This window comes from Coffea arabica, chromosome 10c (genome assembly GCF_036785885.1).
Source record: "Coffea arabica cultivar ET-39 chromosome 10c, Coffea Arabica ET-39 HiFi, whole genome shotgun sequence".
In the NCBI taxonomy this organism is placed as follows: Eukaryota; Viridiplantae; Streptophyta; class Magnoliopsida; order Gentianales; family Rubiaceae; genus Coffea; species Coffea arabica.
Genome location: NC_092329.1, coordinates 47,376,526 through 47,394,988, shown reverse-complemented (window position 1 = coordinate 47,394,988; position 18,463 = coordinate 47,376,526). Strand labels below are relative to the sequence as shown.

Here is an 18,463-nt window from a genome sequence, read left to right as displayed (position 1 = left end):
GATGGCAATAACATTGAGCTTGTTTCCCGATCTGCTGCCCTGATAAACCAAGTAAGAGTCACTCTGTGCCATATTTATGACATTTGAATCTACAAGTTTTGTTCCTTGTCACTTGTCTTTAAAATGTAGTTCATCTGGTTGAATAGCTAATATACAACCTTTTCTTATTGTGGACAGAAATGCCATGTGTGATACCCCAACTTTTAGGATCATCTTTTGTTTAGTCTTAAAGAGGATATTACGGTTTATTTAGTTTATTTTTATTTTAAAAACATTATTTTGTTTTAAAGAAAAAACTAAAGTTATTTCTTTGGGTTTGGTTTAAAACCTTGTTTTATTTTAAAAAGACTAGAAACCCTAAACGTCTAATCAAAACCCTAGTTTCACTTGTGACTGATCGTTTTCTCAAATTTCTCATATTTTAACTGAAACTCTAAATTCAATTTATGGAATTGTAAGACCCCTCACGTTTTTCTTAAAAATCCCCTTTTATTTGGACCTTGTGATTTTATAATAGCCCTACTACCCAATCACACCACAATAAGTGTAAATGAATATAGAAGTAAGGGTTTTCGTTGTCCATTTTCAAGTTAGAACGAATTAGGATTTTCACGTTTTTTCGTAATACGACTATTCGGTACGAAGTGAGGATCAAATTTGGTAGGTAAGAATGACTTTTGGATGAGGAAATATTATATGATTAGAAGTGATAATAATAAGTTAGTGATTAGAAGGTAAAAACCCTAGTATACGCGATTTAAGAAAAATCGGCTCAAACCGACGGGTATCGATCACTACCGATTGAACCCACCACTTGACCACCACATACCCTTGATATTTTTGTAAAATATCCCTCCTCATCCTCATCCATATGGCTGAAAATTATGGCCAAAATGCAAGGAGAAGAAAGAGAAATTTGGCTGGCTTTGGTGGTGACAAGTGTCGGCCACCTATGGCCTTAACCAAACCTTTTTTTGTCTTGTCTTCTTATACCTCATTTCAGCTCATTTTCCCTCATTTCTTTCCTGGTTTGGCCGAGGGCAAGGAGAGGGAAAAGAGTGAGGAGAGTTCTTCAAATTTTAACCTTGAATCCAACCTTTTGAGTGCAACCAAGAAAAACTAAACCGATTGATCACTAGTTGGAAGATTGGGAAGCTTAAGGAACCAAGAATTTCAAGGAGGGGTGAAGGATCATCCTTGCAAGCTTGTGTCTTGAGGTATAATGGCTGATCAACCATTCTTTCTCTATTAATCATGATTAAGTTGGGTATTAATGTCGGTATTGTGTTTGTGATGCTTGTTTCAAATGATTTTGATGATTAGATGGATGACTTTTGAGTTAGGGTTTCTTGTGGGTTAGGTGTGGTATGATGTATATATATGGTATATGATCTTGTGAAGGTGATAGTAGTGGTAGTTTCAAGGTGAAAATGTGAATTATAGTTTGAAATAACAAAAATTCCAGATTTCTGGAAAATTTAGCTTCAGTTCTATCCGGTTCTATTTCATCATATTAGAGGCTGAATTAGGCTTAGCACAAAACATGAAAATTGTAAAGAATGAGATTTTATGGCTACCTACAAAATTTCAGCTCAATCAGAGCAATGTAACCCATGAAAAGATGAAAATACCCTGACTACCCTAGGAGTAAAATCAGCGGACAGTTTTGACCGTACACTAAGTTGGTTGCGGTTGTTCACCTGGATACGTGCTGAACTAGTTTTTAGTCAAAACATGAAAGTTTTAGTACTTTGTCTTAGCTTTTCAACGCCTCTAAGAACATCTTAAATGGACTTTGGTTGCTTGAGATATGACCATTTGAAGGTAGTGCAGTTAACTAGCCGGTTAGTTGGAATTTGGTTCTGGGAATTGGGAATTTGATTGGGTTACACTGGAATTTGGACTAAGTGATCTTCATCAAAATTATAGCCCTTTGTCTTAGCTTCAAAACAGTATAAATTGCATTCCAATCCAATAAGCGTAGCTTCGGTTGTGTCCGTTACGCAAAAACACGTCAAATCTGTCTTTTGTTTCTTGACCCAACCTTCATTTCCGCACATGCTCATAGCTTGATTTTGTACTTGTGTGATTTGGAGCCTATGGAATGGCTATTGAAATGAGATGATTTTGTATATGATTTTGGGTTTGATTGAGGAAAAGAATGAAGCCATAAATTGCTGGAAAATAGGTAAATACAAAGGGCGTGCTGCCCAAATTTACGCTCGAGAACTAGGTCAATGTACTTGCGACTTGAGTAAGACTTGAGAGCGAATACCACATGAACCATCTAGGGTATTTACGTTTTCTTTGCCATTTCGACTCAAATAGCGATTTTAAAATTTTACAAATGAGTCTAAGTTTTACAAATATTTTACTTATGTCCTTTGGTTTCAATGTACTCTTTTCACTACTAAAATCATATTTATATTTTGTACTAGTATGTATTCGACTTGTCTTTGACTCACTTACATCTTTGATGGTTGAAACATAATGTGTTCGTTTGATTATTAGGATACCTTGGTGATTGAGGGTGTATCCGGAAGAAAACTTTGGGCGTTATTTTGCTTAAATAGGTGAGTGTTCCTTGTTTGTTATATTCTCATTGACTTCATGACTTGTTGTTGTTGTTTGATAATGTGTTAAGTGTTTTCAATGATTTTCAAAATGAATTTTCTAGGCGAGCGTGTACTTTATCGCGCTCGACCTAAATGAAACGTGAAATTTTCAATGATTTAATGATTGATACATTAGTTGTGCATGATGTAAGCCTTTTGACTGAATTGGGCCTTACCCTTCGTTACCGATCAACTCGAGTCAGAAGCGGACTCGGTCGGGCGATATGGTGACCCTGGGTGTGAACGTTGGTACACTCAAGTATTATCTTGTAGTCGGGTGGAATCCGGCCAACGTCCGAATGGGGGTGAAGTGAAATGAATGAACGAGTGGCAATAAATGAACGACTGAGGATTTTACATACAAAAAATGTATTTTTAAATGATCGGAGGAATAAGAGAAATGGCAGGAGGATGAACGAACGAACGAACAATTGGCTTCCTGTGAGCCCGTATCCTTTTAATGAATGTGTTACTATCGCTTTCCATTGTAAATGTTTCCTGAATTATTGATACTCTATGTTTAATGTATTGAATTGAATATTTGATTATGTGTTCGGAACCTCACTGAACTTTTAACTCATTCCTTTAATTTTGTTTTCCTTAACAGGGGATGGCGAGCAGAATGAGAGCTCTGTATAGACTAGCCTAGTCTAGTTCTTTGATTTTGTAATGGTTCTCGCCCTAGTGCTTGGCACGGGCTGGATGGGTGGTGAATTGAGAACCTTTGTATATTCGATGTTTGTACTCCCTTTTGAGATAGTGATGTACATAAGTTTTATTCTGGTTCTGTTTGAGGGTTGAAGTGAACAACTGAGTCCCGGCGAGAGTTGGACGGGTGGTCCGCCGAACCCTTTGATTTGTCTTAGGGGGAGGTGGGGCTGTCACACCATGTGAAGAACAAAGATATCCGGAAGTTTCTTGATGGTATCTATGTCAGTGAGAAGGGGCAAATAGCCGAGGAGGAGTGAGAATTAGTGGCCTACATTTCTTGATCGTTTTCTTGGATTGATTCCCTTTTATCATATCAAGATGCTTGTGGGAATTTCTCAGAGATGACTTCTATTTTGAACTTAAAATAGAAGTCATGTTTTTTGGAGTATATATGCTTGCTTTTAGTGGTCTTAGTGTTTTCTTATCTGTATTTAGAATGTATCACTGCTTGCAGTGTTTTCAACCACTTGCTTGACGATAGTCCATTGCCTACTAACGAGGCTTCTTCATCAGTGCTTGTTGCAACCTTTTCCAGTACACACTCACTAAATAGAAAAGGATCTACAGGAGGTGGAAAGCTGAGTGGAAACGGTGAAGTAGAGAAGGGGCTGTTGACGCTAATTTCCTCAGATGTTCCTGGACTTCAGGTGTTGTAACCTATATTTGGACTTCTTTTTTTATGATCAGTAGGTAGGTTGCAACAATATGTACTAATTTCCTGGATTCCTTTTTAACTGCTTATACATTTTTTCTACATTTCAACTAGATCATTTTTGGAATTGTAATGCTTCAACACTTTGTTTTCCTTGATTAATTATCCACCAGTTCTTTCTTATTATTTCTAGGTTTGTGACCCCAATGGCCGCTGATAGTGGCTTTGTTCCTGGTGACCTTTTATTTCTCACAGGCAAGGCTCTCATCCATGCTACAACTGGTCTGAGGCCTACGGCTTCACATCGCTCTGCATTAGATATCCCTCCAGGAACTTCTAGTGGCGAAAGGTAGATATTGGTGCTTAAGTGTAATTTGATAGTTGCCCAAGAATGTCATAGGTTGAAATTTCTCTACTGATCAATACACATTGCCCTGCAGGACATCTCTCGTCTTTAGGCTCATGCCACAAGGCAATGCAATACTTGATTGTTCACCAATTGCAGCAGCTGGTCATGTCATTCCTCAGAGTTTTGTGCCAATCTCTGTAACCCAGTTTATGGATGCTATAATAGTACTTGTTATGTGTCAATCTCTGTAACCCAGTTTCGATTAGCTATGTTAGTACTTGTTGCTGACTTTTAGTTCAATAAATGATATTTGAGCATTAGCTTTTGCTTTTAAATTACTACATGCATTCTGTTCTTTGGGATAATTTTACAAGTCCTTTGGGTATCTGATTGACGGAATGTATAGCAGGAAGCACAATCAGGTTGCTTCTTTATTTAAAAACAAAAAAAAAACTCCGAGCAGTTAAAAGTGTCAACATAGCTCAACAACTTCAACAATATTCTGATACTTTCGATTGTTAAGAAAATGGATTTTTGTTGGCAGATGAGATGCTATAATTGCATAGTTTTCCTGACACCTTTGAATAATACGAACCTATCCCCACATTGGAAGGGACAACACTTGTCCGAGGTGTGAGGAAAAGTAAAGTATCAGTTTAGATTATTTATACTGACACTTTTAAATATCGTTAAAGGTCATTTTTGTTGTAGTGATCAAATTTTACTTTCTCCAGCTTTTTCTGGATTTTTGGGCAAATATTGTAAGTCATGTTCTTCATCCATTACCTTTTTGTTCTGAGCCTTTCCATTAAGTGGATTCTAATGGTCTCAAGCAGTCCTTGGATCGGCTTCTCTCTTGCATCCATTATCATTGAGTTGAAAAGAATATCACACTTTTGAGTGGTCTAGAAGTGTGATCTTGAGCAGTGATAAGGTGAGTATGTTATCATTCCATGCATTTCCATCATACTCCCTCAAGGACTCCATTTGGTTCTCAAACATCCGCGCGTAGGAGGACCTTGCACAAGGTCTAGAATCTTTCCTTTAAGGCCTCACTAGGATGCAACTTCTTGAAATTATTATGCAAGTGCCTAACACAAATGGCTTGGCTGTGCTCTATATCAGGAATTACTTCATGAATTGCAATTCCAAGTCCCTAAAATTAGAGAAAAAAAAAAAGAAAAGGAAAACAGAAACCCAAAATCCGGAGTTAGCCTCTTAAATTAATCAAGCAACATAAAACAAATTCAATAACATATTATTCTTTTCTCTAAATTCTTCAACTATTATTCTTTTGTTAAGCCTTAGAAAGTCAGCATACTTCCTTGCTAAGAAGTCTGAGATAGCTCTCTTGTGGAAAAATGTCCCACCGCATACGTGTTCTGGTTCCATTGTCCTGATAGCAAACAAGGCATCACCAGCTTCTACTTTAGAAGCAGAAAGCATCCACTTGCAGTGTTCAGTCTTGCATTTCACCCTCATTCTCCCCTTATCATGTTTCATCCACTTAATATCCTTACCCCACTTGATTGCATGATTCTCAAAGCCATCTTGAATATGTACTTGTTATCAAGTCCCTGCGCTACATAAAATTTTGGAACATCTATATCAATTTCTAGTCTAAACATCACAACTCTTGGTTTCTTCCTTACACTATCTACCTCTGAGGAATTATGGCAACTCCTTAGCTCATCTCATGCTATAGAATTAGATCCTTCTTCATGGACTGGGATATGATCTCCCTCATCAAGGTGTAAGTCTGTTTGTTGAAGTTGCCTTTGCAATGGCAGTTGGGAATTTGCCAACTCAAGTAGCAAACTCTTGATCAGGAGCCACAATAGAAGACTGAAATATCACATCATCATCATCATCTTTAGAAAAATCATAATCACTATCATGGAAGCTCCTTCATTTTCTCCATATAAACTGGTATATCCTCAAGGTTAGCCAGGTCTATATCCTCAAAACTGATGTTTACAAAGAAGTCATCTTCATCTACTATATTTACACCATTCTGACCACTAGTTCCATCTAAACCCCTACACCTATTACTACCTAGTACCTACGGATCCGATGCGAAACTCATCAGCAACGTAAACTTCAACTTCTCCATTCTACTTGCCAATGCAAAGCCATATCAACTACATCATCATCACTGTCTATACCCTTCAAAAGAAACGAACCATCTTGCTGGGGAATTCTATACATCATTTTTGCATTCCTACCCTATCCGAGTAGATAGCAATAATCACCTACAATTGCTTTGTTTATTGTCATGGTACTAGTGACCCTCTTTAACTTTCCATATTGCCCTCCACATACTTAGGAGTCACCACCATGATAGATTTTTAGAGTAAAGAAATCATCCTCTCGTCCCCTTTTTTTTCTAAAAAAAAATTAAATAATTAATAGCACCATTGACTTTCCTTATCGCTTTGTCTCATTTTTTTTAGAACATGAAAGCAACAACATATGAAAGTTGGCAACCAAAGGGATCCATCGCTGTAAACAACTCTTAGTTATATTTATATAAAAAAAAAAATTAACCTTTCACCATCCCTAAATTTATCCACGGAGGAGATATATTTCAAACAAATTAGCCTAACCCCACATCGTTCCTTTAATCAATCAACCCACTTGCTTAATAGTCACATCCAAGTACTAAAACCAAAGTTCAATTTCAACTAAATAGGATCTAATGAAAGCTTAAACCACGTCGTTGCTGCGTTCATTTGCTCTTTGCCATTCTGGTCATCAAATTTTATCTCTTATTTAATCAAACCCAGTCGCCAGTTCTAAACCCTAGCAGTAGCCTTTCGCAATTTATGAGATTTTGAGAGAAAAGCATCAGGGGATTCATTCTAATCTCTAAAATTAGAGAACCAGATATGAGCTTCCTATATACCCCTTCCTAGGGGTGGAGCTGAACCGAGTAGCTCGACTCGAGTTCGCGAGCTACTCGGTCAAAAGCTTGAGCTCGAGATCGCTTGATCGAACTCGATCTGGAGCTCGAGATGTTCGTTAGAGCTAGCGAGTCGAGCTCGATCTTAGACATTTGATATTCAAGAGCTTGACGAGCTCTATTGAGTATCACATAAAAAATAAAAAAAAATTATATATAAAATTACTAATATAAATAAACAATTTATGAAATTTACAATGAACCATTCTACCACCTTTATTTATTTGTGTGGACAAAGTAGGGATTTCATAAATCATAATTCTTATTTCTTGTTTTTAGAGAACTTAATTTGAAAACATTAAAAAGGAAAAGTTCTTAAGTTCTTTTAGGAGAGAGAGACCTCCCCACAGGCACTGGCTCTTGTGTTTTCAGACTCGGACCGGACTGATCGGTCCAACCAATTGAACCGAGAACTGGCTAAGCATCCGGTCCGAGTCTCTTTAAAAAACCGTCAATCAAAGAATCGGTCAACTCGGTCAAAACTCGGGTTTGACCGGAAACCGCTAGAACCGAAAAGGACCCGATTTTCTTCATTTCTCCATTCCGATTGTACTCCTTTCTTGCAAGCATCTAGAGTGTGCATAAAAAATTTCCAACCAAATCTCTCCTCACTTACGTTTGCTGTTAGGCTTGTCTTTCTTCAAGGTTTAGAGAATAGATGCCTTCTTATTCACCTCTAAATCTGTAAATGAGGGCCGTCCAGACAAGATTTATGATCAAATATCTGATACAAAGCTTGATGCCTGCCTTGAACAAGATCTTGAGTTAATATTGGCTTTTTCTTTCCCTTTTTCCATTCGTTGATCTTTGACCAACTCTAAAAGAAATGAAGCAACTAGCCAGATGAAGAGAAAAAATTCATTCCCCAAATTTTCTAATCCAGATTTCATGCGAATTAGTTCTTGAAATATTTGAAATCAAATAGAAGGAAAAATAAAGATTAGAGTAAAGAAGGGAAGAGAATGGAGAGGAGCGAAAAAGAAGAATAACAAAGAATAATAGAGTTTTCATGTGTGTTTGATTTGTGAGGGATAAAGAAAAAAAAAAGAGTTACGGTGAGGTGAATGGGAGGAGACATGAAGAGCATAAAAAGACAAGAGGAGCTGCGTGAAAGAAAGGAAGAAGACGAAACTAAGAAAAGTGAAAAGCAAAGGAACAATGGGCGGCGGCTTACATTCCATTAGGTTTGGTAGTTTTAAAATTTTTTTAATAATATCAATTTGACCCCATATTGTTTTAATAAGTATAAAATCAACCCATTATGCTTTTTAAACTACAATTTTACCTATAACTTTTAAATTTTTTAAGTGCAGTCGTTTTGGACTGAATCCAAACTCATTAGATATGTATATAAAGTTGTAAACCATCAATTTAAAGGGAATTTTTATATGCTATTTTAATTATTTATCATTAATATATATTTATGACGTCATCCGATTCGACTTCTGGTTAAACCCGATCGAACCCATTAATCTCTGATCCTTGAGCTCTGTCGAGTCGATACCCAGTCCGAGTCTGAAAACATAGACTGGCTCATAATTCTGAGGGATGCCTCTCAATTTAGGTAATAAATTTTTGTCTGGTGCAATGAACCGTGATAATTAAATTAAAAAGAATGGTCCACAAGTTGCATTCTTCTTTTTGGGTGTTAGGACATCCTATTTTACGTAATCAAAAGGAATCTCAAGTGGGCCAAGTCTACTTTAGCTAATAGAGGTTTTCCACCATACCTATTTTGAATCAGTCAGTCCCCATCGAGCCTTTTTTCCTCTTTTCAACTCCCAAGTCATGTCTCCTCCTCATTGGCTCGTTGTAGCTTCTGTGCAAAATTTCACCAGCAAAGACCATCGCCGGCTCGTAGCTTAGTAGGACAGGTAAACTTCAAAGACCGTTGCTAGCTCATTACCCACTTACCCCATCTGTCTCCCTTGAAGTTGGAGGTTTTCAGCACCACCTTAGCTTGAGCTCGTGGGAAGCTGTCATGGGTGAAAAGGTACGACTATGAAATAAGTTCAACTTCCTTCTATTGCTATTGATTTGATGGTAAAGATTTGATGGTCTTTTGCATACATAGCTATTTTGGCTATTGAGAAACTGTCTTATTATCTGTCATATTAACTAGTTTGATACTGTTGATTTTAGAGTGCTTGAATCACATGATTGGCATTTGCGTTGAAATGAAGCAAAATGCATGTTTTTATATGAATTGCTATTTTATTGAAGGAAAGTACAGTTTTTTGCACTCAATTGTTGCTGAATTCTGGTCTAGAAAACAAAGGTTTTCTTGCTCATTTTACGAGTTTAGCTCAAGTACTCGAGTTCGAATCTTGTACGAGTTCGAGCTCGAGTTGTTTTTAACTATATTGAGTCGAGCTCGAGTCTAAAGTTTGAGGTTTGTTCGATCTCGAGCTCGAGTTCGAGTATGGTACTACTCGACCTCGATAGCATCCCTACCCCTTCCTTGGCATCACTAACAGGCAAAATCTGGTAGTGCTCGTGCAAGCCAGCATTGGAACAAAAAAAATTTTTTTTTTGATTGAGGACTAAATTGGTGAAAAAAAAACAATAAAGGGCTAAATCGGTTTCAGTGAAAAAGTTTAGGGACAAAATAGGCAAAAGGAAAATTTACCAAATTGGTCCCTAACATTTTTCAAAAAAACTTTTTTAGTCCCCAACATTTAAAATCAGTTAGAATTGTCCCTTACATTTAAATTGGGTTTGTTTGGATTGAACATTATTTCTCCAATTTTATTTGTTTATATCATCATTACAATTTCCAATACACCTTTTTATCTTCCCGATTACCTTTTTATCTCACATACATCACATCACAAAAAGTGTTACAATAAAAATATCCCAAATAACTTATAATCCAAACAAACCCATTATAAACCATTTTGGTTCTAATGCTCGTATTTGCTCATTTTTTTCGAACGAAAATAGCACGTCTCTCTTACGTGGGCATATTTTCAAGGGCAAAATCAGAAAACACACTTCATTAACAGTTTATTAACATACTAGATCTACCAACAACTATCTTCTAATTTTAGTTCAATTCCAACTCATTAACAGTAGCAAAGTGCACATCCAAGAGGCAACCAAACTAGTCCAAAGCAATTTCTCTCTTCAGATTCTCCGTTCTTGATCAGCTTCCAACCGGTTAATTTTTTTTAATAGACCACGTATTATTGACACAGATCTACTACACATTGGCGGGTCATACCACTTGAAGTAGTAACAAGCACGAGTTACCTAAAATGCACAAAGAATATCACATATCAAGACCAAATTTTAACCCCACACCCCAAACCCAAACTGACCTGAAATGTTTAGCAAGCTTACTCCATAATTTGGACAACCATAGAATCTTCTCCCTAGATTTGCAGGTTTCCAATAAGTTACAATGATGGGCTCCTTTCCACAAAGACATCGCTCATTGTTCGGATCCATTTTACTCTTCAATATGCCAGCTTATTCTTTACATTTTTTTACTATTCTTCCTCCATTACACAGCCATCCAGTTGCAGCTATGTTTTTCCTCTTCAATTTCGTTCTTTCAATGAGGCAATTAGAACACAAATGGGGAAATATGAAGGAAAGATGGCTTTACTTAACCGAAAATAAAGTGTGTTTTTCGATTTTGCCCTTGAAAATATACTCACGTGAGAGAGGGGCGTGCTATTTTCAGTTAAAAAAATAAGCAAATACGAGCATTAGGACCAAAATGAATCATAATTTAAATGTTAGGGATAATTCTGGTTGATTTTAAATGTTAAGGATTAAAAAAGTTTTTTTGGCAAATGTTAGGGATCAATTTGGCAAATTACCCTATCGTGGAGGTTTCTGAAATTATTCCTTCCAGCCTGGAGTGTCCTCCTACCATAGCCATCTCCTCCCTCGCGAGTCTGCCTTTCATTCTTCTTTCCTCGCTCTCCTCTCCTCTCCAAATTTCACCACCACCATCGGTGCGTATGATATGAAAGCCTCCTCGTCTTCTTGGCCTTTTTATTCTTCCTTTTCCTTCTCTTGAATCTCTGCCACCCATTTGCTGTTTAGTGAAGAGCCTTCAAAGAGAGAATTTTAAGTTAAAGATTGATTTGTTATTTCTGTCTTACTGTGCAATTTCCCATAAGTCGGATTCGGGTAATTTTTTTTATCTAATTAGTTGTTTATACACTAAAAGTCTCTGAAAATCATGGTGAAAACCTCCGTTCATGGATATTACCGGTTGACTCGGTAGACTCGGCTGCTTTTTTGAGTCCCGGAGTTGACTCAGGCCGAATCTTCCGAGTGAGTCTGAACGAGTTTGCACCGGGTCTACCGTCCCCGGGAAATGGGGGACGGTCGCGGACTGAAGCAGAAGTTCCGTGATGACTCAGCTGAGTCTTTGAACCGTGCGTCTTACCGAGGATATCTGCCTAGTCCTTGTGCATTCATTGTGTGTTTCGTATCAGTGCCATTTGCGGTATCAGCTTTCCTATTGAAATTGCTCATTCACCTCAACATTGTGCTTTGAACATGGCTGCAACCTCCGCGTCTCTGGCATGAGATTTTGAGTCTTGCCTTAATAGTTGGGGAAGTTTATTGTTTGTCGAAAACGAATATGATTCCCTTTATAATATATTTACTGAGTTTCCGTACTTGTTTAATGATAAAATCAGAATTTTACTCATCTTGTTGCATTATCTTAAATGGAAATGGGTTGAAAATTTTGTAGATTCGTCAAGAAGAATGATGGACAATGTTGCATTTGAATTTACATTAGGCATTGACTGGTGAATTTTAGAATTTAGCTGCATAATCTTGAGTGGAAGAAAGGACCAATATACTAGACCTTAAAATGGTTTGTGCAACCATTTTAAATTCGTGCTGTTCCTTGAAAACCAACAATTTTTTTTAATATGTAAATCAAGCAGATGAAGAAGGTTCAATCAGAGTGGTTGCTGAAGATTGTTATGCCTTACATATTTGAGTGGTCTTGAGGTCTGTAGTTTGATAATGCGTAGGGGTAACCTCTTTTTTGCTTTTTCTTCCCCCCATCTTTAAAGGTGGTATAGCTAGTTCATTTAGGTCTCTAGGAGGTGCTATCAATGCAATGCTCTATTTATCTTATTTCTCAAGCATATAATTCAAACTAATGCTGTCTTACTGTAAAGGAGACTTGCCATGCTTGTGATGTTACTATTGAATTTTGATCTTCCTTGATCATTCTAGTTCACCTAGCTACAATTTCATAACAGAGCTGTTCAAATCACATTACTTTTCTCTTCTCATGCTTGCATGTTCTGACCAAACTCTGATCTTCTCATGCTCGCATGTACTGACCAAATAGCATTACAAAATCTAAATGGGAAGAGATTGACTCCATTTTTTCTCCCTTGTTACAAGCTTCTATATCCAGCTTTCCTCACAATTTTCTCTCTCCCAGTGCTCTGATTGAGGAGGTGTCTCAAACCAGCATTCTTTCATGGATAGGAAACGGAAATTGCAAGCAGAAGAATTAGGCACACCTCCACCAAAGCTTAAATGGCCAAGTCAAGGCTTTGCTCTAGAGTATATTTTTCCTGCTGATGCTGAGTCAGATGTAATAGATAAAGGGGAGTTAAGTGGAAAATCAACAGCTGAGGAATCAGAACAAGAGTCTGGCAAAGATAGCAACAGTGTTATTGCTGATGCTGACTCGAGCATTTCTGTGTCTAACGAAGCTGAAGTAGGAGCTGGTCATGGATATTTCAAAGAATATTCATCTGACAAGCCTGTCAATTCTTCTGTTGACTGGGGAGGCGATTGTTCCAAGCATGCCTCAAATTCTTCTGAGAGCAGTTTCATAACGGAATCAAGTTCCGGTATTCTGGAATCACCATCTATTGGCAACAAGCATGATTTTCCCCATCATGATATCGGCCTGAAGTCATCCCTGAATTATGAGGAGCACCTCCTGGAATTTGGAAGTCATGGCGATTGCAGTTGTCCAGAATGCAGAGCTGGCTTTGAAGAATACACAGACAAGGAACTTGAAGAAATGCTTTATTCTAATGGGGTGAATCCGAATAATTATGTTCTTTCTTCTGGAAGTTGGACTCTCAACCAAGGTAACCATGTTAAGCTGAAAGACCATTCTTCTCATGCTCTGTTTTGTCAACATTATTTGAATGCAAGGTTTTTTTTTATCATGTAACTTGAAGTTCTTCACTGTCTTAATTCATTCCTTTCTGCCTAAATCATTTCCTTATCACAGAACATGCACTTACTGTGAAATTTTTTGCATTATCTGAATGCAGATACTCAGCAAAGCACCAAGAAGTTAACCATTGATAAAGAGTTCGAGCAGTACTTTTCCATGCTTATGCTGTGACCCAGTTCTTTTGAACACGAGCATTTTATGTACATTATTTAATAATTGATGTTGTATGCATTCACTAACTAGACGAATGAAGCTTCCCATTTTAATCCTTTCTTTTGTCAATTTTTGTCATTTCAGCTTTTTCTTAGATTGATTGATCATGTTAACCTTTGTTTCATGTATTTGTAGTTTTGTTGTGCCAAAATGAGGCAAGAAATGAAAATCTTGTCATACGAAGTTTTTAGGCTTTCAGCTAAGATACGCCATCCAAGTCTTCAGAAAAGTTTCCTGACTGCTGGGCTTTTAGGTGTACTTAACATTTTGGGCTTTTTTCTCTTTTTTTTTTTTTTTTCTGTTCTCCTTAAATCTTGTGAATAAATTTCAAATTCTTGTCATTCATCATGCTCTTTGAACCAGTCTTGTACTTGATTGTTTATGTCGTGGTGCTTCATTTGATGCTCTATTGATTTTCTCAGATCCATATGGCCTTTTTTCTAGTTGAATTGAAACTAATGCAGATGAGACAAAATTGGGGTCGACAACTTTTGATTCAATTGCAAGTTTTTAGTTACTTACTGGTGCATTGGCTGTGAATTGCAGATATTGCTTTAAAACATTGTGTTTTCTTTTTCCAACTATGAATTTAGCTTTCTCAGAGACTGAATATTCTTCTGAACCAGGTATTTCCTATACCTTCTGTTTTTTGTTTGTTTACATCCTTTGTCATGATGAGCCAATCACACATATTATCCAATATAGTATAAGAGTGAAGACCACCTCACCCCCCAGGCCACCTCATGTTGGTTGTCCACCTATGTTGCCGGAGCTGATTGGGGGATTGTGAGGCGGAATGGGTGGTCCTCCCCTTCTTTGTTTTCTTCCCTTCTTCTTCATCTCCCTCTTCCCTCTCTCCTCCCTTGAGTAATCATGGTTAATAATTCCTTCTATTTCTCTGCCATTTTTTTGCTGATCTTTTCTTGGCTAAAAGCAACAAATCACTTTCTCCCCTTTCTTGCGTCCTTTGTATGTTATGCTCTTAGATTTTTTCTCTATCATACTCCCAGATTAGCAAGAAAACTTCGGTTTATTTTTTTTGCTTTGATATACTTGTTCCTGAGTACTAGAAAACTAGTTATGCTTCTTTCTCTTTAAAGGATTTTTTTGTTAGATTAATTTGGACTTGGAGAGATGGCTTTTTTTTTGGTGGTTTTCTTTTTTTAGGCGGAAGAAGATGATGAAAATTGAGTGGAAGTGATTGTGATTTTAATGGAGGTTTTGACAGTATTTTACTGACTAAGTGATTATTTTTTAGTAGTTTTATTTTATTTTATTTGTTTTACAGTTTCCTTTTTTTCTCTTTTTCCTCTTTTTTGGTATTCTAAATCTCACTTCTTGTTTTAATGGCAGCTATGTGATAGAAGAAGAATGAACAGCAACTAATGACAGGTTTTTCTTTGTAATCATTTCGTCTCTTTTCTTCTGTGCAAATGTTTGTTGAACTCCTCCCAAAGGGCATTCCTTATGGTTCCATGGGGTTTTGAAGAATTAGAGAAATAAAGCATTTTTCATGTTTGTTTGTGTAATATCTGTTTCTTAGCCCTCAAAAGTTTCTTTCTTTTGTCTCTTTTGTCTTGTGCTTCAATTTTTTTTTGAACATCTGGTCAAGTGGAAAAAATGGAACAAGGCTTTTTTATGTGTGCGTCTTCGTGGTTAAAAAGTAAATAATTATTTTGAGCAAGATACTGGATGAATGGTAAATTGTTAGATTGGTTGTTGCCGAATCTGATGAATGGGGAGAGGTGTTGCTGGAATATCTCATGTCAGAGTGTTCCTTAGAAAAATTGACAGAAAGACCTCAGAGCCATCTCTTCCCAATCCTTTCCGTCAAACAAAAAAAAAAAACTCTCCCCTGTCTGTGCAAAAAAAAATTTCCCCTCTTTGCTGGCGGGTAAAACACTGGGAGTTGCAAAAGCAGAGGTCTTCCCTCAAATTCCTTTATCTGCAACAGCGGGTAGGGCTCAATTCTGAGAAGACTGATCAATTCCCATACAAAAAATTTTCCATAGCTCAACCTCCTCCTACTCGAAACTTCTGTCTCAAAATTCCCTTCTGTCTTTATATTTCTTTCTCTCTCTGAAAATTACTGGCTTCTCCATTCTTATTCTATGTATACATTTTTCTCTTGATTAAACTTTCTTTTATTCTCTAATAAGTTTCATATGTTTGCTACAGGTTGAGAGATAGGGATTGATACCAAGTATGAATGATTGGAAATTCAAAGTAAGAGTGTGTGGGTTGACTGTAACTGTTTTAGTTAGTTGGTAATGACTTCATCATTTTTTGTCTTTTTGCAGACAGCTATTACACTTTCTGGACAACTTTTTATAGCTCAAGTGAGTGAAATTCCATCTTGTGGCCTTTTTCTGTTTGTAGATTTGGATCAATATTGTTTGATTAAAGCCTGGAATGTCATGTTTGCTTTGCTAAGCATGCTACGTACATAACTTATTCAATGTTGGGCTTAAAGACTTGGCTGTTAATAGTTTTTTTTTTTGAAACTTGGCTGTTAATAGTTGAAGTAGTTAAATTTCAAACCACGTGTTCTGTGTAAAGTAATGTTGATTAACAAACTTGATGTTGATTAACAAACTAATGTTGACTATGAAAATCAGGGAATAGTGAACTTGATGAATCTGCTTTGAAGCCTGGTGTTCTTGGTAACGTTGAGGCTACGAAAACTTTTTGACCACCAACGTTGGACTAAATTTGAGATTTTAAAAAAAAAAGAAAAAAGAAAAATTTGAGAGTAAATCATAGGAACATCTTTATTATTTGCCTTCCGTAAGTTTTGTGTTCCATATCAAGGATTTTCAATAGTCTCATGTACTTGTGTTTTCTTGTTCTATGGGTATGGAATAGATGTCAAAAGTTTGATTAAACAAGTAGTTGCAAAAAACTCCAATATCCATGTAATTCCTGTGAATATTAAATAGGAGCAACTCCTAAAACAAAATTGAAGACCAATTTTTAAGACGAATAAATTTGATTGACTTTCACTTTACACTTGCTTACTATTTGCGTTCTTCTTGTTTCTCTCTTTATCAATGCCTATTGTTTGACTGGCTTTTATCTGCAACAGTTGCGTTTGTGTCTGTGAGTTTTCACATAAAAGAACTCACCCCCCAAATCTCAAATATTGCTGACATTTCTACCGTGCGTCTTTTATGAACTTTTGGTTCTTTGGGTAGTTGTTGGCAGTGCTGTTAGGTTGAGCTTAACACTGCAACGTAATCCAACTTGATACTTTGTTCTGCTGAGTTTCTCCATGCCTCTGGTCCTACTGTAAAACCCGTGTTAACTGATTGCATAAAGTGATGATTTTGGTTGTATGCTAGTTTCATGAGGCCGAGGGTGTAAAAATGGAAGGTTAGTGAAGTTGGATGCGCTTTGGTATCTTTTTTGGGTGTCTTTGCTTACAATGTACTCTATGTTTTTAGGATGTTTGAAAACTTTTAAGGATTAATCTTGTATACACTATCAAATTTTACACGTACCATTCATCTAACCGTGATAGTGTATACACTGTTACATTCAAATTTTACTCATATGTCATTCATCCAATCAGAATAGTGTATACACTGACAATGTATATTAGATTTACTCTACTTTTAAACCTAGCAATTTCAAAAAATTCGTGGAATTTAGTTAACCGTTGATACTTTACAAGTCCCGTCACAAATCACATTTATTGAGAATGAGACAAATCACATTTATTGAGAATGACCCTTACCGGAAGGCAAGGAAATATTGCCACTAACGTATGAACATGTTCCGCCCTCAAATCATTAATTTATGTAGTTCAGCATTTGGTCAAATAGACCTGATTACCTGATAGTGTATCAGCAAAATGGAACAAAATTAATTAGATTATAATGGCAGTTATATCGGCCATGCAGCATTTATCTTGAATATGAGGAAGGTGAGGGGCAAAATATGTCAGCTAATCATCAACCTAAGCAACCAAAAAGCACTGTCAATTCCCATGAAAGTTAAGAGACAACTTTCATTCAAGCATGTTATCAAGTGATGCCATTAAGTTGTGCACCCTTTAGGCTTGAGAAACCAGTTCATTGTAATATTGTACTACAATTTTTATGTCATCATTCCAACAAATCAGAGGCAGCGGCAAACATTTCTTCTTACGGTAACCATCAGTAAGAGCGTTATGTATGCGTAATTACACCGCACCAACCCCTTTTTGGACATCCATCGCTTCATCAAATTCACCATGTTTACACATTTCATATGGTCGGAGGGCATTTTTTTTTTTTTGGTCTTAGTGGGCAAAGTTGCTCTAGCACTGTATAATGTGCTCTGACAATAATACTACCGGTAGCGGTGCTACATATTGTTGATGGCAGGGTTCTGACACTTAGACCGTTAAAATGAATGGGTCAAGAGTCGGTTCAACTGTTGAGTTGTCCGTTATTAACTCATGATGTCATAAATATTAAAATCTTAAAAGTCCATTATTAACTCATGATGTCATAAATATTAAAATCTTAAAAGTCCATTATTAACTCATGATGTCATAAATATTAAAATCTTAAAAACAAACAAATATTTGTAGAAACTTAAGTCATATTGTTAAATATAATTACTTTAATTCTCATTCTATTCTTCTAAGTAGTATTTTAGACTCAAAAATAGCTTGTATTAGTTAAATGTTTTTAATTAGTATTATTTCAAATGTTTTTAAGTTTCCTAAATTATATGAGTACTAGTTTATATAATAAAAATTAAAGGATTAAAAGGCATTAACAAAAACATG

The 18,463-nt window shown here is 36.5% G+C and overlaps 1 protein-coding gene across 2 annotated transcripts; it reads left to right on the top strand.

Annotated features, from left to right (window-relative positions):
- Positions 1-11,152: 11,152 nt before the first annotated feature.
- On the top strand, positions 11,153-13,755 carry LOC113714893 (uncharacterized). 2 transcript variants are annotated; one of them, XM_027239027.2, is made up of 3 exons: positions 11,153-11,254; positions 12,718-13,381; positions 13,571-13,755. In XM_027239027.2, the coding sequence occupies exons 2-3, from the start codon at positions 12,757-12,759 to the stop codon at positions 13,642-13,644; spliced, it is 699 nt and encodes a 232-aa protein (XP_027094828.1). In that variant the 5' UTR covers positions 11,153-11,254; positions 12,718-12,756; the 3' UTR covers positions 13,645-13,755. The 2 variants fall into 2 exon arrangements, with proteins under 2 accessions (XP_027094828.1, XP_027094827.1); XM_027239026.2 differs by having other exon boundaries at positions 11,161-11,432.
- The last annotated feature ends 4,708 nt before the right edge of the window (positions 13,756-18,463 follow it).

Excerpts from the sequence above, each read along its gene's own strand:
- LOC113714893 (XM_027239027.2), top strand. The coding sequence starts at position 12,757 with ATGGATAGGAAACGGAAATTGCAAGCAGAAGAATTAGGCACACCTCCA. Across the intron at positions 13,382-13,570 it reads AAGTTGGACTCTCAACCAAG|ATACTCAGCAAAGCACCAAG; the intron begins GTAACCATGTTA and ends ATCTGAATGCAG.